The sequence below is a fragment of the Zalophus californianus genome, chromosome 8, assembly GCF_009762305.2.
Source record: "Zalophus californianus isolate mZalCal1 chromosome 8, mZalCal1.pri.v2, whole genome shotgun sequence".
NCBI classification, from domain to species: Eukaryota; Metazoa; Chordata; class Mammalia; order Carnivora; family Otariidae; genus Zalophus; species Zalophus californianus.
Window position 1 is genome coordinate 138,648,302 of NC_045602.1, and position 21,966 is coordinate 138,670,267.

At 55.2% G+C, this 21,966-nt stretch overlaps 1 protein-coding gene across 3 annotated transcripts in view; it reads left to right on the forward strand.

Moving 5' to 3' along the window:
- Positions 1-21,966, forward strand: part of CDH4 (cadherin 4) — a 535,945-nt gene that overhangs the window by 381,258 nt on the left and 132,721 nt on the right. For all 3 annotated transcript variants that reach the window (XM_027622753.2, XM_027622754.2, XM_027622755.2), the window contains exon 3: positions 4,169-4,395. In XM_027622753.2, coding sequence (XP_027478554.1) covers positions 4,169-4,395 — 227 coding nt within the window. The remainder of the gene's footprint in view (positions 1-4,168; positions 4,396-21,966) is intronic.

Sequence of the window (21,966 nt, forward strand, 5' to 3'; positions counted from 1 at the left end):
TCAGTCCATACCCCAGAGGGTCCTGGGCCGGCATGGGCATGGCTGCAGTGCACACCCACCCCACGGCACACGCGGGCCGGGACGGGGCGGTGGCATCGGCCATCACCGGTGTTTGCCAGACCTGGCGCGGCCAGGAGCTCGCCTCCCCACCGGCCCGGGGCCGGTCCTCAGGCGGGCAGATGGCACGAGTCCTGCCCACAGGGCCGGCTCTCGGGCCTCCCCAGCGCCGGCTGTGCAGCCACCACGGCCGAGAAACAGAGGCAGCAGGGCCGTGGCCGTGTGTACTTAGATGATTGGATTTCATGTCTCTCAGGACTCCTGTCTCTCGTCAAGTTTGTTTAAAACTAATGGAAGTAATTAGCAAGCCGCAGGGAGCCGCGTGTAGCAGGAGCGCTTCGATCCCGCGTCGTGGCCCAGGGCACGGAGGCAGCTCCCAGGCAGGCCTCCTTCGGTGGAGCCCGGGGTGGGGGGGGCGCCTTCCCCCACAAAGTGACTTTCCCCTCACGGGTGGTGCTGAGGCCGGCGTCCCGGAGGGGCTGGGGCTGCTGACGGCCTGCCGACGGCCTGCCCGACTCACTGGGGGCCTGGGGCGCTGCAGCCTCGGTGACCAGGCGCAGGTACCACCCAGGACCTGTTTCCCCAAACGCCGGCACAAAGTTCCCTCTCGAGGACCGAGGTGTGCACAGAGCCGGATGAAGGAGAGTCTGTCTCCCTGGGGGCATCTGGGTGGCGCAGTCGGTTGAGCATCTGACTCATGGTTTCCGCTCAGGTCACGATTGCAGGGTCCTGGGATCGAGCCCTGCGTCAGCCTCCACCCTCAGCACGGAGTCCGCTTGGGATTCTCTTCCTCTCCCTCTGCCCCCCCCCCCACTCGTGCTCTCTGTCTTTCTTTCTCTAAAATAAATAAATAAAATCGTAAAAAAAAAGAGAGAGAGAACGTCCCCCTGCCAGCTCAGCATCGTGTCGGGGAGCCTGCAGCACCCCACCTCCGGCTCTTGCCAGCTCTAAGAAGGTGCAGTGTCTCTGGGACTCAGTTTCCTCGCCCACAGAATGAGGACGCCACCCGCCAGCTGTGCCTAGCGGAGCGCCGGCGCCTGGGAGGCGGGTCTGCTCCCGGAGAGCCCCCGGTCGAGGCAAGGTAGATGCACAACCTGAATCTAATCAGAGCAGGAGCTTCTCCGCATTTGCTGGTTTCATCTGAAACATCGAGGGAAATGTTTCTTCTAGAATCTCATGGGACTTTAATTTTTTTTTTCTGAAAACTAAAGGAGAGATGAGATCAAAAACCAATACATGGAGGAAAGTATTGACTGAACATGTTAATATTGGGCTGCTCACCCTTGCGGCCTGGGATGCTGGTGGCAGCAGCCTTGGGGGGCTCTTTCCCACGGGGACCGTCTACATTCAGCTGGACCAGAGGTGTCTTCCTAGCTCACTGTGGTTCCTGCAGACCCCGCCATCCTCCCCAGGACTGAGGGAGAGGGTGCCCTCGCGGTGGCGTGTGGCATTTCTGGGCCGACCCCAGCCGTCCCTTCAAGGCCGGGGGGGCAGGAGGGGCAGGGGTGCGTTGTGGGGAGGCCTCGCCTCCTTTCATGCCAGCACGGTCCTCGGCCCCAGGGACACAGTGGGAAGCCAGGACAGCAGCCCTGCCCTCACATGCTTGGCAGTCCAGGCGGACACGGGCAAGGAGCAGAAAGAGAAAATTCCAGACAGAATGGGTTGGATGGTGCACTGTGAGGGCCAGTGAGCAGGGCTGGTGTAGCCCTGGGGTCCAGCTGCTTCCCAGTGAGCGGGGCCGACCCTGCCAGAAACCCACAGGCTCCTGACCACACCCACCGTCACACAGACCTTAGTCCCAAAGCTTGGCTGCCCTGAGTGCTGCCCCAAGCCAGGCTAGAAACCACACAGGCCTGGCCTGCACAGGAGCTCGAGGGCACGTGGTGCCCAGCGGCGGCACCCTGGCCCTAAGAGTGGACAGGAGAAGGAGGTGTTCTGGGCCGCATGGAGCTGGCTTTCCAGAACTCTGAGATCTGCAGGGGGAAGCCCCATGCGGCACCTGGGCCTGCATGCTGGGGTGGCAGGGGATCCAGGCTGCAGGGCCCGGTGCCCATCTGTGCCCCTTCCCACATGAGCACCATGTTAGTCGGGGCGACCCCTTCCCGAGAGCAAGCCCAGTGACCAGTGGCTGCGGCCAGCCTCTTCCATGTGCCCATGAGGGTCCCCAGGGGAAGAGGCGGCCTCCCCAAGACCCACAGCTCTGCTCTGGCGAAACTGACCAGTCCCTGTCAGACAGGCTGGAAAGACGTCGACTTTTAAAGCCCCTGAAGATCTCGTGAACACCCCCGTGGGGAAGCGCTGGTTTTATTCCATGGGCTTGATTGCTGCGCGTTGCACGTCACAGCACTCTTGATGGCCACATCTTTGGTGTCTCCCCGCCCCTGGGACGTGCGTCGTCTGAAGGGTCCTGGTGCACAGGGCTCCAAATTTCCCGCCGGGGCCACACCTTTGCTTCCCTAGACATCATCCAAACTCTGCAACTTTGTTTTAAATACAATGGTGTCGACATTTAATCTTGACGAAATGCAAGCCCTCCCGCTGCTGTCCAAGGCTGTTAGTGTTACTAGAAATTCGCGTGTAGACAACAAAGGAGCTTATTTATGTATTTTGGGCTCATCTCCCAAAGATAACCCAAAATGTTTAGAACCGTCATGTTTATCTTTGTCCGTGACAATTGGGTGTCAGGAATGATTGATCCGCTCAGTTCGTTGTTGATTTTAATTTGCTTACCGTCGAGGCAAGTGGTACTGTGAGAACAGTGTGGGATTTTCTTGTCAATTGAAAGGAAATGCAATTATTCCCTTATCATCATTGGGGGATGGATTTCCACAGAGCCACGACCCACCCGAGCCCCGGTTGCCCTCAGCATCCAAGGACCGGGTCTGTGCACCCCGGGGCGGGGGGGCCGACTCCCGCCCTCTCGGGCCGGACGGGGCAGAAATGCCTGGCATTGTCACATTTGAAAACATTTTTACACCAAACCCATGAGTGGGAGGTAACGAGGAGACGTCTGTGGTGAAGTATGCGAGATATGGGAACATACACGTCATTTATTATTTCAAGGCAAGCAACAATAAAAGGTGAACACGGGAAAAACGCTTTATCAAATGTAACAGCGAAGCGCTTTTTTTAGTTTCTGGGATAAATAGTAATTAAATCATGGAGGCTGTGACAGTGAAATTGCTTAAAAAAGCAATCCTCCCACCGTAATTGCTGAGATACCCACACTTTTATAAATACTAGGTAACTTGACCCATCATTTCTATCAGTGGAATGTGACACCAGCTGTTGGTGCCCCCTCATTTAGCGTGGCATTGGCGACAGCTGCAAACGCACTGATGTGGTCCCGGTGAACGCGCGGCTCCCGAGATGTCCTTCCCGGCCCAGGAGTTACGGGTGGCGGGACAACGGAGTCATTGGGAGGGGCTGGAGACGCGGTGCCGAATTCCCGTGCGGGGAGCAAAGCTATGCACCACGGCATCAGGAAACCGGCTGCCTCCACTGCCCCGTGTCCCCGCCGCTGAAGGCCCTGGCTGCCCCCAGTCCCGCCCAGCCCACCCTGACCGAGTCCGTGGGGGTCAGGTTGGGTCCCTGAGTGGTAAAATGCACCAGAGAACACAGCAGATTCGAGCCCCAGTCAGAACACCGCCTCCCCCGGCTCCTTCCCCGCACTTGGCCCTCTTGGGGTGGAAACACAGATCTGTGGGGGCTTTCGAGCAAAAGCTGGTGGCACGAAGTTTGCGGGGGCTGAGTGGGGGGACAGCCGAGTGGGCCGTTCTCAGGCGGGCACCTCCATGGCGTCACTCACAGACCCGGGGATACAGACGGGGAGGTGGATGTGCAGACGGAGAGCAGCCAGCCACGGGTTAGAGAGGAGAACAGCGCACCCTTTGCTGTTTTATGTCCTTCCGCAAAGGCCGATAGCTAATTCCCGGAGCGGGAGAGATAAAACACAATAGCTGAAGGTCGAAAAATCAGTTAATCGTTATTTTCCCCGTGTTGCTCCTTCGGAGACTGAGAACCCGTGGCTGAAAAGCAACCACGTGAGCGTCTGAGCCACCCTTTCGCCCGCCGGGCCGGTCCTGACTCTGTCCTTCCTTTCCACCTGCAGTCACGTTCAGCAGCTGTTTGGGGACCAAGGGGACGTGGTATGAGACCAACAGCCTGGACTTCAAAGTGGAGGCGGACGGGACGGTCTTTGCCACGCGGGAGTTGCGGATCCCCTCCGAGCAGGTGGCGTTCACCGTGACCGCGTGGGACCGCCAGACGGCCGAGCGATGGGACGCCGTGGTGCGCCTGCTGGTGGCCCAGCCCTCGTTCGCCCACTCCACACACAAGGTGAGATGTGACCACACGCGGAGCTTGGGGAGCAAGCGTCCTTCCTCCCTCTGCAGAGGCTCCCCAGGGGTGGGACACCTCAGCGGGCTGAGCAGGCCCCAGAGGACCCTCTGACCTGCCACCTTCCCGAGGGACGTCTGCAGCACGGACGATGGATGCACGGGCCGCACGCCCGCTGTAATGCACGGCTCTCACCCCCTTGACGGTCATAATTGCCCTTTCCCATTTCTCGCTGGGCACCCGACATTCTGTAGCCTCTCCTGCGTGCAGCTTTGGCCTCAGGCATGGGCTGGCGGGTTAGCAGGGAAGTTCCAGCCGGGTTGGCCCCTGTGACAGGTCCCAGCTGCTCAGTGCCCAGGAGTCAGCCCATGTGCTGAAACCCTCACAGCTGACGGGGGCCTCGGGGACCATCAGAATTACTGTGATGCCGGGTGCTTCGCGTCAGCAACAGAGAACAGACAGCTTGAAGCCATGCCTTCAACCGCGATCCCGGGCATCCCCTCAGGAACGAGCCCTGGGAAGTAAAGGGTTAAAGCACGTTGATCAGATTCTTTCTGTAGATGTACTGAGAGCCTCACACGATTAGTGTGTTTCATGAACCACGGGGGCAAGCCGACTGCAAGTTTCCCAAGCCTACTGATCAGGGAACCCTCTTCATGGAACATCTTAAAAGGCAGGTCTTTGGGAAAACAGGGATCTGTGTTTTGTTTCGTCTTGTTTGTAAACAAAGTAGAGGTGGTTTAGGTTAGATAAGAGAAAGCGGTGACTCTTGTGGGTAGCTTTCCCCTCGTCATGAGCTGATCCACCCGGGGGAGACGTCGAGTGCCCTCGTGGGTATGTTGAACCGTGTCTAACAGCAGAGCCCCACCAAGTTGCGAGCCTCCCCGTGTGGATGCTAAATACCCTAAGACAGATGGATGCGGCTTCCATTCTTTCCTGAGTGGTGATGACGAGCCACGTGCTCGTGAGAAGGCAGTGAGAGCCTGGGGACGCAGCCCGCGTGAGAGGCCCTTCCCTCCAGGCGTGGGGCCAGGGGCCTGCAGCCAGTGCCGGCAGTGTTGAGGTTTATATCCCTGATTGCAATGCAGAAGCTACGGGCCTGTGAACAGAGGATGGAGGTCCTTAAAGCCTGTGGAAGTCCTCAGATAAAAGGCACTAATTGAAAACATAATGACACCTTTTGTTCGGCATGTTAATGAAGCAATTTCTGATGCAGTTAATCCCCTGATCCTCTCGGAAGGTGATTGCAATTAGACAGTCCTGAGTTCGGGTGCCCCCCCAACCCCATGTCAGGCTGGCCCAACCAGCACCCAAGGGGCAAAAAGGGAGACAGCAAATCCACGTCCAAGGCTCAGCCATCCCAGTGAGTCCAGCTGCCGGGTGCCGTGGGGCCATACCCCTGCATGTATGAAAAGTGGGCAGGGTCTCTACAGCCCACCCAACCAGCCCTTCTCTATTTATTTCACGTCACCTGATGGCTCCCTGTTTTTTCTCACTTTCAAACCCAAAGTTCCTTGTCCTGACTTTTTAGGACCCTACCCTAGACATCCACTCCTCTGACCCTCAGAACATCTGGAAGTGGCTCCTGTCATTGTCCCCACTTTACAGATAGGGACGCTGAGCCATGTGACTGTGGCCCCTTTCCTGCATTGGAGAATCAGTGTTCTGGAAAGGAGTGAAACTGACTTTCTAGGTATGGCTGAGCCCAGCTTCATAAAGGAGCCTGGCTGCCCTGGGTTATGGTTTAAGTCAAGTCTTCTCCAATTTACTGGCTGATGCTTTGGGATAAGTCACATGACCTCACTAAGATTTACTGATCTGGAAAATGAGATAACAATAGGGTTGTCACAAGTATTATATGAGATTACACATGTCCTACAGATTGCAGACTCGCAAGAGCCCTGCCACAAGGATGCAGCTCTTACTGCTGTCGTTAGCATGGCCCCAACCCTCAGTGTCCTGTGCCTATTGCAGCCACTGGACCCTGCCCAGGGTGGTTCCTGGGGGCAGGAGGGAGGGTCTGTGTGAGACACTGAGTCACTTAGTTGGTATGTCCTTACAGAGACCAATGCCAAGCTTTGAATAATGTCACTCTCTATAAATGGATTAAGGTGATGCCCTATTGCTGATGTCCCTAACCACCTGTCAGAATCAAATGTAAATCTTCTCTGGTGGAAGGTATCTCACTGGGCCTCAAATTATACCCGTCTTCTCTTATATACAATGTCTAGCACGCGGCTGAAAATGACTGGGCACCCAGTGCAGATGGGACAAGACCCACAGTGGCTCCAGATAACAGAGTTACCAGACAAAGATATTATAATATCTATGCTTATGGTTTCAAGCACATTGAAGACAAGATTTTGACAGAGAATTAGAAGAATAAAAAAGAATCGGGCAATTTAAGACCGAAAAATATAACAAACAAAAGAAAAAGCTCACTGGGTAGCTATATCTGCAGATTAGACGCAGCTGAAGAGAGAGTTAGTGAAGCAGAAAATGTCAGAAGAAATACTCAGGCTAAATCACCAAGAGGTAAACAGAAGGAAGACAGAAGGAAGAGTAAGAGGCACTAGAGAAGTAGCAAGAAGTGCCAGCAGGTGTGTGTTTGGAATATGAGGCAGGGGATAAAATGGAGTAACATTTGAGAAGATAAGGGCAGCAAACGTCCAGGCATTGCTTCAACATGCCCCGTGAGCTCTACGTGGGGTAATATGAAGAACATTGCACTCAGGCATGGTCTTCGTCCATTCAGGCTGCTGGAAGGATGCACCGTAGGCTGGGTGGTTTGTGAACAATAGACATGTATTCCTCGAGGTTCTGGAGGCTGGAGCCCTGCCATCAGGATGGCAGCATGGTCAGGTCCCCAGGAGGGCCTCCTGCCGACCGCTGTCTTCAGATGCCTTGTATCCTCACCCGACAGCGAGCGGACAGAAGACAGTCACTAATGGGCACCAGTCCCATCTCAGGAGCTCCACCCGCATGACCTCCTCTGATCCTAATCACCGCCTGGAGGCCACACCTCCTGACACCGTCACCCTGAGGATTAGGTTCCAGCGTAGGAATTGGGGGACACACTCATTCAGTCCACAACAGGCATTTTATGGTAAAACGTCTGAAAACCAAAGTCACTGGAAGCAAACAGAACCCAGGTCCAGGGAAGGCACAGCAGTGACACGGGAGCTGGCTTCTCGCAGGGACGATGGGGGCCGGAAGGCAGCGGATGGTGATAGACACAGGATTCTGTTACCCAGCAAAAGTCCCCTTCAGGAAGTGCCCCAAGAGACTCTGCCACAGGTTGTGTTCTTCAGGCAGAAACAGGATGCTTGGAGACAAAAGCCCAGAATGAAAAGCCATGAAAAGATTAAGTAGATGCAAATAGCCATGAGCAGGGTGGACGAGACGCTGCGTGGGGCGTAAGGTACACGACTGGTGGGAAAGCGGGCACGGAGTCGGAGGGTCCAGGCTGCTTGCGTCGTCCTGGAAGATGATGGAAATCGAATTAATACAATACTCGGATAAGACAAAGACCCCTGTTATGAGGTTTTGGAAAATCAGCACAGGGTCACGGTCACTTCAAGTGACACATCACTTCAAGAAGCAGAAGGAGTCCTGGCCAAGGGAGGCAGCATTTCATGTCAGAAGTAAATCTGAACTTGAGGAGTGACCTAAAGTCTCTGTAGTGTCTGACCTTGTACTCAAGTGATAAAAACATATCTGTCATAATAACAGATCCTCATTTTCCCGTGGGATTCTCATAGAACTCTAACATGATTGCAGAGAATGCATTATGCTCTCACCGGGTAACTTAATAATGACCAGCACCGTGCAAAGGAGAGCTAAACCCTCCCACCTCCTGGGTGCATTTCCTGTTCAAATGTTTTCATGTCTTCGAGTCTGCAAATTTAGGCAATATTTTTTTAGAAGTGCCTTAAATAATATAATTTGTCCTTTTCCTCTGTTAACAATGTGAATTTTCAACCAAGTAATCTTTTTTTAAAGATTTTACTTATAGAGTAAGCAGGAGGGAGAGTATGAGTGGGTAGGGTAAAGGGAGAGGGAGAAGCAGGCTCCCCCCTGAGTAAGGAGCCCAAAAAAGTAGACTTTCTTAAACAAAAAAAAAAGAGTCATAGGATTGTTTAAGTTCTAACATAATAGAGGGGAAAATAGAATACTAAAATTTTCCAATCCAAAAAACGGAAGGAAAGACTAGAGGAGCTCTGTGTTTCTCTTTGAGAAAGATGGTGGATTTGCAAGTATATATTAATTATAATAAATGAAAATAGATGAGCTCTTGTAATTAAAAGAAAACAAATTGACAGATCAAAGAAAAACCCCAACCATATACAGTTCACAGAAGACAAATCTAAAAAGTGTAAGGATGGAGGAAAAAATGAAAGTAAAAAGACACAGGGAAAATACCATGTAATTCTCATCAGAAGCGAGCTGGGCACCGGGTTAATATACGAGTCCTAGGGGCGCCTGGGTGGCTCAGTTGGTTGAGCGACTGCCTTCGGCTCAGGTCATGATCCTGGAGTCCCGGGATCGAGTCCCGCATCGGGCTCCCTGCTCAGCGGGGAGTCTGCTTCTCCCTCCGACCCTCTTCCCTCTCGCGCTCTCTATCTCTCATTATCTCTCTCTCAAATAAATATAATCTTAAAAAAAAATATACGAGTCCTAAATTTTAGTAATTTGCACCGAGCGCTGAAGCCGGTGGGAGGAGCCAAGGTCTCGCCCCACTGGGGTGTGCCGCTTACGTGCGTAAGAACGGAAGGAAGGTGGAAACCGGCGGGCTACACATTCATCTCAAGAACTTAGGGAAAGAAATAAAATGGAACCAAGTAGAAAGAAGGAAATAGTAAAACCAAGAGGAGAAGGTAATGGAATCCAAATAATAGAATTCACAGACAAGAGCTGACTCTTTAAACTCCCAGGCTGATCGGACTAAGAAGGGAACCACCAATAATCCTTATGAGGAATGAAAACAGGGCGTCATGACCAATCTCACAGACGGTTCCAGAGTGTGCTATGTGCCATTTACGCCAACGTCTATGGAAACATACCTGAAATGATAACATTGCGGGAATGTACAACTCACCAAAACTAACTCGAGAAGAAAATCCGAGCTGTTTTGTTATTACAAACAAACTTAAATTCAGACCTGTGTCCTGAGGCCATGCCCACACATTGTGGCTGGGCTGAAGTTCTCCCCAAACTTGTCCAGAGCCCCGAACAGGTGTCTTGTCAAAACCAGCGAGAACCCTGAAGGGGCAGGAGGAGGCGGGTTGCTGTTTGCCAGGCTGCTCGTAAAAAGATGAAAACAACACCTGAGCAAAATGCCAACAAGCTCAAGCGCACCCATGTTTGCGAAGGACAAACCATGGCTGCCCTGGCCTGTCCCAAGAGCCAAAGATCGCTTCAACCCTGGAAAATGAATACGTGTGACTCAACACAGAATAAAGGACAGATATTGCAGGACCACCTGATTATCCACTGTTAAATGTAACTTCCGTTCAGGATGAAATATCCAGCAGATTAGGAAGAGAAGGGGCTGTCCCTAACCTCATCCCGGGCACACAACGCACAGCACACAGCCAGTGTGCCGTGGGAATAGTCGAAGCCTGTCCTGACGTCCAAAATAGCACCCGGACGTCCTCACATCGCCTGCCGGAGCTTCAAGCCGGCAAGGTCAGGCAAGAAAAAGAGATCTGAATAAACAGAACTGGCTATATGTGTAGCTTACAGGATTATGGATGTAGAAAATCGGTAATAGGGCGCCTGGGTGGCTCAGTTGGTTCAGCGACTGCCTTCGGCTCAGGTCGTGATCCCGGAGTCCCGGGATCGAGTCCCACGTCGGGCTCCCTGCTCAGAGAGGAGCCTGCTTCTCCCTCGGACCCTCTCATGTGCTCTCTCTCTTTCTCGCTCTCTCAAATAAATAAATAAATCTTTAAAAAAAAAAAAGAAAGAAAATCGGAAATAGTCTGCAGAGACTCTGTGAGGCTGGGTGAGTGAGGTTCGTTAGCAAGAGTGCTGGGTGTGAGAACAACCGTACCTCCGCGCACCAGGAATAAATAGTTAGAAAATGACATTTGAGCCAGATGCCAGTTACAATTGCATTGAAGAGGGTCACACAACCAGGAATAAATCTAACGAAACCTTCACAAGACCCTTCCATGTTGCTGAGAACAGTTAAAGACCTTGAAAACCAGAGGAGTGTGCCTGCTCCTAACTCAGGAAGCTTGGTGCCACGGTGACATCAGCTCCCCCCCAGAGGCCCCTGTAGACTCAACAGCACAATACCAGCAAAAGTCACAGGATATTTTGTTTGCTTGCTTGTTTAAAGAAGGGCAGACAGATGACTTTAAATTTTTTTAAAAGATGTATTTATTTGAGGGGGGCGGTGGGACAGAGGGAAAGGGAGAGAGAATCTCATGCAGACTCCCCGCCGAGCAGGGAGCCCGATGCAGGACTCGATCCCAGGACCCTGAGATCATGACCTGAGCTGAAGGCAGACACTTCACCCGCTGAGCCACCCAGCAGGTGCCCCTAGATGACTTTAAATTTTGAAATGAAAATGCAGAGGACCAAGCATAGCCCAGCACAACATGAAGATGGGGGACTTGGTATTTGGGAAGTGGTGAGGCGTATGAGCAAACCAGAGCAGTTTCTTGACCTCGGCATGCTGGCGTTTGGGCTGAATCATTCTCCACGGTGGGGTAGGCTGTCCTGCATGCTGTAGGAGGTCCAGCAACATCCCCGGCCCCACCCCTAGACGCCAGTGCCACCCCCACCACCCCTGTTGCAACCAAAGCTCTCTCCAGTCTTTGCAAAATGCTCCCGGGGACAAAACCGCCCCCATTTGAGATCCACTGAACTACAGTAATTAAAATGAGGTGGTTTAGGAGCAAAGGTGATCAGACAGGCAATGGAGCAGAATGACAAGCACAGAAAAAACATTTAATGTTTTTTTTAAAAATCATCTTCACGGAGGTATAACTTTTATACACCAGAAGTCACCCACTTCACATATCCAGTCTGATAAACCTTGTCAAAGGCTCAGGGTGCAAGCACTTGATTTTTATAAGATTAGCACTCCGGGGCCAAGGTCACACACTAGAGCCCGCAGCCAGATCTGACCTGCCACCTACCTTTTGATGGCCTGCAAGCTAAGAATGGTTTCTATATTTTTAAGTGGTTGTGTAAGTATCTACATTAATATCCTCGCTTTCACATCTCGGCCTTCAATGCCTAAACTACTTAACTATCTGACCCCTTAACAAAAACTTTGCCAAGCCCTACCTAGGATCGTGGAGGAAGGACTGTCTTTTCAGTAAATGATGCTGGACCAATGAGGTGTCCTTAAAGAAAAAAGGTGAAATGACCCTTAGCCCACCCCACCCCACCCCCAAAATCAATTCTAGGTGGGATTTTTTTTTTTTAATGCATGCTGAGGGCTTCCCGGCTGAGTTTGAGGAGGGTGGGGAGTTCAGATGGGGACACAGTGAGCAGGGGTGCAGCTGACAGGAGGTCCTAGACACACAAAGCACCCTTTCCAAGGGAGCAGTGTGCAAGATGGAAAGTCCCAGGAAGCTCTTGCCAAAAGGAGCTTTGAAGCAAATCCCCCAAGGAGCAGCGTGCAGGGACCCCCTAATTTCCCGGGTCCATGAATCCCATTTCCCTTGCACCCAGGTTTCTCCAAGTGCAGCTTCCCGGCCCAGTGTTTTGGCGACTTGATGGAGCTGGACGAAACTGACGGCTCCCCAGTGAGATGAACCATAAAAATCTGGCAAGTTTTCCCCTTTCCTTCTCCTCTCTTAGCAACGACTCAAAGGCAGCCTTTCTGTGGGTAACACCAGCCGTGTTGGAATCTGGAATAACTTTTTTTTGTGCAGTCTTGCAGGAAAGCTGATAGCAATTCAATTAGAAAATGCAAATGAGGTCACATATTTCCCACAGGAGCGCTGGATCACCCCCGAGGAATCAGAGCAATATTCTGGCCTAACAGTAAACACTGAAGATAAAGTTTCGCGCTCGGCTGTCCACTGACGGGCTGCGCTCTCACTGGAAAGTGGCAATGGGACCTGTGGGTATAGATTGCAAAAGAGAAACTGTTGTTTATGAAACGAATCCCAGTTCGTAAGGCGCGCGTCAGTGTTTATGAAGGACACACTCGGCTGAGCGGCACCCAGGCCCGGCTGGGCCCTGCGGCCTGTACCCACAGGGCTCCCCGCACGGTTTCGACTTCCGCACTCGGACGGGCTGAAAGCGTCCCCCCGAGAAGCTGTGTTGGGGTCCGAACACACCGTCACTTGGAATGGGACTGTATTTGTAAGTAGGCTTCAGCAGACATACTCGCAAGCGGGCAGGAGCATGAAAAGGGGGAAATCCGGGCACAGATGCGCAGGTAGACGGAACTCTGCCAAGGGGAAGGCAGAGAGCAGGGGGAGGCTTCTACAAGCCAGGGAGCGCCCGAGATGGGCGGCCACCAGCGTCCCCGAGAGAGGCCTAGAGCAGACTCTCCCCCACGGCCCTCGGAAGGAACTGACCCTGCCAACACACCTTGACCTCGGACTTCTGGCCTCCAGAACAGGGACAATAATGTCTGCTGTCAACGCCCCCCAGGCTGTGGTGCTTTGGTTCAGTGACCACAGGACACGCTCTCACCAGGGGTGTGGCCTCGCCCGCCAGCTGAGCGGGGTGCAGATAGACCCCGTGAAGCCCCCCTGCCCCCCGAAAGGCAGGATGGGAGTCCCGAGCCGGGGTCCTGCTCCAGACACCCTCAAGTCCGCCTCATACAGCTGCTCGGGTCCCCAGCACAGTGAGGACAAGTCTGGCCAAGACCTCTATGCTTTAGGGCTGTGGTCCCTCAGCCCCCCTCCCCGCGCTCCGTCCCCCACTCCATCTCACGGTCTGCGCCTCCCCCCCGTCCCCACAGTCCGTCACCCCTCCATCCTGGGAATGGGCAGGAGCCCATCACTGCTATCACCAAGGTCTCCCAGGCTGGTCACCGGACAGTGGACTGGAGAGGGCCTGCCGTCCACCTGTCCACCTGAGAGGTGAGGCCGGCCAAGGCAGGAAAGGCCCCGCGTGAGCGCCAGAGGGCCGGTGCGCCTGCCTGAACCCTGACATCATGGAGACGTTCACTGAAGGCGACCACCTGGGGCTTTCCACACGAGGTGTCACCTCGGGAAAAGCACCCAGAAGGCCATTAGGTGCTGCCCGAGGGATGGAGTGTGGGACTTGAGAAAGTACCAAGACGGTTCTTTTATCCCTTTCCGGAAGACGGATGGCCTCAGTGCCACCAAGAAGCAGCAACCCCTCAAAACTAACGACAGCTGTCGGCCAGGTGTAGACAGCATGGGCACTCCCGTCCTCCGTGGGGGAGGCCAGCGGCTGCTTTAATGAGCATGAACGCCCTCCGCGCTCACACGGGGTCCGACAGCGCTGGCACACGTGGGGACTGCCGCAGGTACACACCGCACTGTGGGGACCGGGGGGAGAAGCCGTATGTCCCTCCGCATCAGGGACCCCCACACATTGCTGGGCAGGAGGCTGTTCCCTTTCCCGAGGCTGAGGTCATGGCCACCGCCCGGTCAGTGCCCCCGCTCCGCTGGATCTCAAGAGAAGAGCAAATGCCTCAAACTCACGGCGGCTTTTAACTGTGTGTTGGCATGAAGGGCACGAGTGGTGGTTCTGATTGGCCGAAGGTGCATCTTGGCTTCTTTGTCTGTCTCCGGTTTGGGGCGACAGCCCTGGGGCTAGGGCTGACCTGTCCACCCGAGTCTGACTCTCCCGGCCCGGGGTGAGCAGGATGTTCCCAGCGCAAAGGTCAAACATGGATGCTGTTTCAGGCTGCAAACGGCCATGAACACCCGGGGGCCTGGGTCAGCCCTTTTGCAGAGCGGAGGTGAAGGGTTATCTGCAGAGGCCCAGGGAGAAGCCTCATGACCCCGCCCAGCCTGTCCCGGGGGGGATGCTTCCCTGGCCTGTTGATGGGGCAGGAGCAAAGGAGAACCCGTGGGTGCTTGCTGGTGATTGGCACAGCAGCATGGAGACCAAAGTGATGAGCAAGACTGTCAGTGCCGGGCAAGGAAGCTTCCGGGGATGTTGCCGCGGGACACAGGCTGCCCGGGTCCTACTCTGTCTCCAGGAGCAAGATCTCGAGTGCGGGCATGACAGACGGGGCACCCTCTGAGGATCCTGGGGTCCCATGAGTCAGAAAGGCCCCAAAGTCACTCTCTTGGTTCCCTGGGGGAGTGACGACTGAGCATTGCTGTGTCCCCGCGGGACACCTGGCTCCGCTTTACAATGTGGGGGCACCACTGGGAATTAGGAAGGGGGCCTGAGCAGAGGGCAGAGGCTGCTGCTGTGTTCAGGGGTCAAGAAGGTGACCTCTGATCCGAGGCCTAAAATCAGAGAAGGAGCCAGTGTTCCAGACAGAGGCCTTCTCCAGCCCCGGCTTCTCCTGTCCTCAGGTGAAATCCCACCTCAGCCCAACCGAATCTGGCCGGGGGCGCAGGACAGGCAGCCCTGGGGGACGCTTCTCTGTGCGCAGCCTCCTGGGGGTCCAGTGAGCTGAGACGGCACAAGCGTGCACGAGCTGTGCACCCCGCAGACATGCGCGTGCCGGTGAGTGCGTTACTCACCTGCCCCCGAGACCTGTAGCTCGTGATGGGGGCTGGCGGGTGTGGGCGTGTTCGAGTCAGCACACGGGGGCCTTGTGGACACCCCCTTGGGAAGTGGGAGGTGCGGGGCATCCAGGCCGCCCTCCTGTAGGTGTGTCTGGTGAAAATCAAACCAGGTTTCCAGACCAACACAGGTTTGTGGTTCTGCGCAAGGCCCTGGCTCCCACTGGATATTTGGTTAAATATAAAAGCCTTCTTATTCCTGAAGATGTTTGTGGAAACAACAGGAAGGCGGTCATGGGTGTGTTCTGACTTAAGGAGAACCCTCAGCAAGGTCAGGGGCGCTGGCGGGCCTAGAGCCCGCCCCGTGGGCCCCACGTCCTCAGTGGGCAGCAGGAGTGGACTGTGAGGCCGAACGTCCCCGGCGCCTTCCAGAAGGAAACGTGACTGAAGTCTGGTTGAGTTAAGGCTCTCAGGCAGACCCTGATCACATCCTCTTCGAGGCCTTCCAGAGCCATCAATGCTGACAAAACTGACCGTTTTTCTTACTAATTGACACCACCGTAAAAGACTCATTCAGTCCCACTGCTAACAACTCCGGGAAAAAGTAACACAGTTTGGCTTAACTTGCTAATTTAATTTAGAAAAAAAAATTTTTTTTACTGTGATTGTATTTTTTCTTTGTAAAATGAAGAGTAATTTCGTTTGAAATGTTTCCAACCGAACATAATTTTCTTGGTTCTCTTGAGCAAGTTCTCCACCAGGGTGTTCAGAGAAGCCTAAGGACACTGGGTTGTCACAACCGGGGGGTGTAGGGGGGTTTCTGGCATCAAGGGGGTGAGGCCCAGGGATGCCCTACAGATGCACAGGAGGCCACCCAGGAGAATGATCTCCTTCCGAATGTCGGCAGCTGCAGAGGCAGTGGCCTGGAGACAGGCATTCAACTGCTGGGGCCTTGGGGGTGCTCAGCGAGCTGGGGAGGCCGGGCCGGCTGAGCAGCCTGGCTGGGCATGTGCACACACGCACACACGCACACGCCGCGTGCAGGGGCCTGTCTGGACGTGGTGGGGTCTCCCGTCCTGCCCTTCTGTGTATGGATGGTGATCCTCATCATGGCCCACGAGTGTGCCACCTACACGCACAGCTGCCCTGCGGGATGCACCCCGTCCTGCCGGCGCGTGGGTGCTGGGCCGTCCCGCATCTTTACTATGGAGGGAGACAAGGCTGACGGGGACAAGCAGAGAGCTCTGAGGGATTCATCAAGAGAAATGTGGTTTTGACACCAGTAGGAACAGCACGGCACCTTCCCAACCACATGATCCCGACTGGTAAGAGTGCCCGAGCAGCCACAGCTGAACTCTTTCCACCGGGGCTGCTCACAGCTTCCGGACCTCGGTCTGCCTGCTTGGCCCCAGGTGGGAGGGGGTGTCGGGCCCACCCTCTGTGTTGGCGCTCACCCTGACCAGCCGCAGGGCAGAGAGGGGCGAGTGAGTTCAGGCCCCGGCCCCCCAGCCGCAGCTGCAGGACCTGGGCCGGTCGCTGCACCTGCCAGGGCCTCCACCTGCCCAGATGTGGGCGAGGACTGCACCAGCCCCTCCCTCCCTAAGTGCCCTGGACGTGAGTGAGCGACTAAGACTTTCCTCCCAAATACATACACGAGGGAGTAACCATGCCCTTCCATTCAGGAGACCTTTCTTTGTACGATTTCCATGGGAATTTGCAAAATGACCTCCCCTTCCTAGAAGAGATCTGAGGTCAGAAATACCTTAGCGCTGGAGAGGGGGAAGCGGGGAGGTCACACCTGCGTCTGCTCAGTGGCGTTGTGGATGCAGGAAAATCCATTCAGCACCTGTCAGATCCAAACTCATGCAAATGTTTATCTAGAATGGCTCGCATGTTCTATTTGCTAAAGAACGAGATGTTTCTCTCTTGTTTTATTTTGTGTTTGTTAAATACCATTTTACGCTGTCCGTCCCTAGCTACCATGGAAACCAGCCAGAAGGCTGCAGATACCAGCCTAGTTAAATATTTTAATATACATGCTTGCAGGCAAACAAAATGTACTATTTTTCAAATGCATATTGAAAGGGAAGTAGGACGTAGAGGAATGAACTGTCAGGACAGACTTTAGTGCCTCTTTTGTTTTTAGGAATCTGATTATCCTCCGTGAAAATCGGTGGCGGGTCTGACATTGGGGGACGGGGCACGTTATTTCCTCTCTGGAAGCACCTGTAACCCGTGGGCGTAAGGACGCAGTGAGAACAGGAAGAGACAGAGGAGGGGCATAGCTGACACCCGTGTTCCGGGAATAAACCCTCACCACCCCTGTCCCATCGCGGGCAGTGCCCGTATGCGGTGCAGGCTGGCGCGTCCCCTGACCACAGACCCTGTACCGTCCGTGATCTTGGAACACTGGGCCCTACGCCGTGTTTTTACGTCTGAGATTGGCCACTTACCCCAAGGTTAGGGCCATACAAGAACGGGCAGATGAGATGTCAACGGGTCTGTGGTCACGCTGTGTGGCCTGCGGGGCCCGCGCTGGACCCTGGCAGAGGCAGGCTGCCTAAAGGGAAAGAGGTGCCGGCGGCAGTCCCTGGCGCCTGCTCAGTGTCATGAGCCGGAGGGGCTTCTTTCTTTGTGCGCGTGGGAAAAAAGAAGCTTGCAGCCTCACCAGGGCCCCCAGAACCTTCCATCCTGCGGGTCAGGTGACCCTATCCCCAGAGGCTGGCGTGCCCGGCTCTCAGCCGCACGTGGTGACCACACAGAGAGGGGCGTGTGCACGGCCCAGCCTGGAGGGTGGGAGAGCAGGTACCATCAGGGAACTTAGAACCCGTTCCTTCCTTAATATACTGAGCGGATCACAGCCTCAGGCTCCCGCCCCTGAGGAAGCCACGTCTGGGCATCAGGGGTCTGCAGGGCTGCACTGCCCATCAGAGAAATTAGGCGGCGCTGGCTCAGGGGAAGGACACGGGGGGCGGGGGGGGGGCGGTGTGCATCGTGAAACATCCCCCCCCTCAGCCCCTTGGTTAAGAAGAAGCTTTGAACATCAGTGGACACGGCGCCCACGTGGCATGTTCCACGGGGAACTAACTTGAAATTTTTTCCATAAAATCTTCTATCAAATCAGATGGATTCATGCCCATGACATTTCCTCGAAAGTAGAGGGAATTTGGGGTGCTAAGGAAGTGTCCAGCAGGTCAGCCCAGGACCTGAGTACGGCGTGGGATGGCCTGACGGGGCGGCAGGCTATCTGTCATCTGTGACCCCATCTTCGGGGTCTTAGAAATGTGCTCCTTGGGATCTGGAAAGCGGTGGGCATTCTGAAGCCATTTCCATATTTGTTCTGTCTCCTGAGGGGATTGACTCTGAGCTTCCCCTCGGGAGAACAGCTGAGGCTCCCTTGACCCACCGCACTTTGCAGAAGCAGCAAGTGCCCCACGTCTAATGACCTGTGCGTGGGAACGCAGTCCCGGCCCCCACCCCCCCTGCTCCTCCCTCAGCCTGTCTGTTCACGACATTCTTCGCTGGGCCTTGCCCACACGCTGCCCTTTCTCTAGTGTCCCCATGCATCTGTGAGGCATTTGTATCCACGTCTACAGCACCATGGAGCTGGTGCTTGACCCCCACGCCCCCGCGAGAATGCCCACCATGCAGACCGCTGGGCCCCACCCTGCAGAGCCTGATAGGTTGGGTCAGGAAGGGGTGCAGCGGGGCCTGCCATCTGCATCCCTATCACAAGGAGATAGGGACACATTCACCCACTAACCCATTGATGCCCACCTCAAACCAAGATGGCGGGGAAGGCACCCCAGGGAAGACATCTGGAGCTTCTGTATTGAAGGCAGACTCCTGATTATTTATGTTCCCTTGTTTACTTGTGAAGGTAAACCTCTGATGTTTGTTTGTTTGTTTGTTTTTTAAGATTTTTTATTTATTTATTTGAGAGACAGAGAATGAGAGAGAGAGAGCATGAGACGGGGGAGGGTCAGAGGGAGAAGCAGACTCCCTGCTGAGCAGGGAGCCCGATGCGGGACTCGATCCCGGGACTCCAGGATTGTGACCTGAGCCGAAGGCAGCCGCTCAACCAACTGAGCCGCCCAGGCGCCCCACCTCTGATGTTTTATGAGTCAGCCCATTTACTTAACAGCTAGAGCTCACACTTGGCTCTTAATAATTGTGTCCCTAACAGGTGAATGGTTAGATAATAGAAAATATGATGAATTATAACTTTTTGCATGTAGATTGGAGGAGGTGCATGGTTTTAGCCTTCCCCTGACACTATTTTCCTTTTCTTTTTTTTTTCCCCCTTTTTCAAAAAAAAAAAAAAGGCAATTTAAATCCTGCCTTGGGTCAGTTTTGCATTATTCATCTTTCACTGGTGAATTGATAAGGGAGGGAAGGAACCCAGCTTCTTCCTCATCTTGCGGAGTCCCTGAAGACCTCACCTGGAAGTCACACTCAATTACACTCATAATCAGACACAGAGAACAATCCTCTGGTACACGGAGAGCAAGACCGGGCGGCCCAAAGCTGCCGGGATCTTAGGGAAATAATGTGCCGAGCGAGGGGGCACCGGGGGGAAGCCAGCCTGGGGACAGCACCAGCAGATGGCTGTTGGGGTGCAGGCGGGGCGTCAGGTGGACCTGATGGCTGCGTTCAACATGCAGCTTGCCTGTGGATCGGGGGCCTTGGTCTCGGTGAGACGGATGGCTGTTGTCGGTGTTTTGTCCGTCTGTTCTCGGGTCCCTTACCTCCCACCTCTTTCCCTAAAAGAACAGCCCGTGTGCTGAGTGCACGGGCTTCCTTATGTTATCCCAGAGAGCCGGCCAGGAGTCACCTGCCAGGGCCAAATGAGAAGTCTGGAAGGACCTTAAGGCCACCCGTCTTGGGTCCCTCAGGCCCCCAGGAGCCATAGAGGGTCTGCAAAGGGCCCAGCCCGACAGCCTGCGCAAGCACGGGCTGCTACTCTGTCCTTGTGAAGCCGGCGTCCAGACTCCCGCCCAGCAGCAGGATTACCCTTCCCCAAGTGGAGTGAAGCCGATGCTCGGGGCTGGTGCCTCAGCCCACTGCCCACACCCCAGCTGTCCAGGTGGCCCCAAAGCAAGGAGCTCATCCAGACCCGAGAGTGGGGAGACTGAGGCCCAGAGGCAGTGAGAGTCGCACCCGAGGTCCCACCCCCCGCACTGGGACCCCGGCCTGAGAAAGTCCCCTCGGCTATTAGCTGTCTTGGAGCACCATCCACAGAATAACTCCAACTGATTAAGACTCGGTGGAGAGAGGCGATCTGAAACGAGACACACTTTGTAAATAAAAGCTGATTAAGAGACAGATTCAGGGCTTCACAGGTGAGAGTCTGGCCTCTGTATGGTCTGCACCTCAGAGAGGCCAGGCTCCACGCCCTTCATCTGCCCCTTTGGGGAAATACCCCCATCGGTGCGCTGGGCAGGGTGGGCTGTGTCTGGGGCACCCGGGCACCTAGACTGTGTCCAGGGAGGGACCAGCTCACGGGTAGCCAGGGCATGACTGGCATGGACGGAGGGGAGGGAGGGAAGGGGTGGGGTGGGAGGCAGGCGGGGAGGGCGGGTGGCGCTGCACCCGTGTGGCCAGGGAGACCAGAAGCCCGAGGTAGTAAGGGGACTTGTGGGCCCCCCCACACCCCGTACCCTAATCCAGGGGCAGAGAGCCCATCCCTCCCGCGGCCAGAGGTCGTGCCCTGCCCTTCTTGGGGAGGCCACCATGGCCAGGGGGAATGCCAAGTTCGACTGCCAGGATGGACTCACGCCTGCCCGTGGCCAGAGAGGACCCCAAACCCTGCTTCAAGCTTCCAGAAAGGGGCGCGTGTGTCCTCCCTGGGCTGGATCAGGCACCCACCTGTGCTCACTCTGCTTCACCTGGGCTGTCCCACACCTCCCCACCCACCAGCCCTGGCTCAGCCCCTCCCCCACTAGCCAGGCAATTTGGACAAATTCCTTCTCTTCCTTGTGCCTCGGTTTCCTTACCTGGGCTATAAGGTTAGAGGGCCCCCCTAAGCCCCCCTGCCCTCAAACCTGTCCCTCTGAACACCTGGGGCTCATTCCAGGCCAGGCCATCACCCCCAGGTGTCCTGGCTAGAGCCCCCACTACCCTCTCCTCTCGGCAGCCCTGAGAATCCAGTCCAGCCTGCAGAACCCCATCCAGAGGGACTCTTCTTAGGCTTCTTCTCCCCACCACGAACCTGACAATGGGGCTGAAACCCCCAACCCCATCCAGAGGGACTCTTCTTAGGCTTCTTCTCCCCACCACGAACCTGACAATGGGGCTGAAACCCCCAGCCATCTGCCCAAAGCCCTGGACATCACCTTATCAGCCGCACTACCCCCCGGTAAGGGCCTCCTCAGTTCACAGAAGAGGAACCAAGGCTTGGGGGTGCGGAGGGCAAAACAAAGACCGATGGGGCCAATGGCGAGCAGCCCTGCCGACCCTGGGTGGCCGCCCGCCAGCCCACTCTTCCCCTAGGCCCCAAACAGCCCTTGCGCTCTGCCTGGTGTCGGAGGCTCCCCTGCTTCTAGTCCGCCCTTTAGCCATATTCCCTCCCAGCCTCATTGCCCCCAACAACAAACTCCTGTCCACCCCTCGGCGTCCTGCGCAGGTAAAAGACCCCCATGAGGCATTTCTGCCCTCCCCAGATGGGTTGAACTGCATATGCCTGGGCGCCAGTTTGAACCCTGCCTGGTCCTGGCTCTGTGCTGATCACTGCCCTGTGGAGAGAGTGGCCGTCCTGAGGACTAAATCGCAGAGAACCTGGGCCCGTGGCTCCCCCGCGACCCGGACGGCCATCACTCATCGGGGTTCGTGACCTGCCACTCCACACGAGCACTTAAGGGTGGAGGCTGAGGGTCACTTGTTTTTTGGTGCTTAGGAAACGTGTGGAACCGACATTTAGGTCTGTCCACTGCATTTGCTCCGC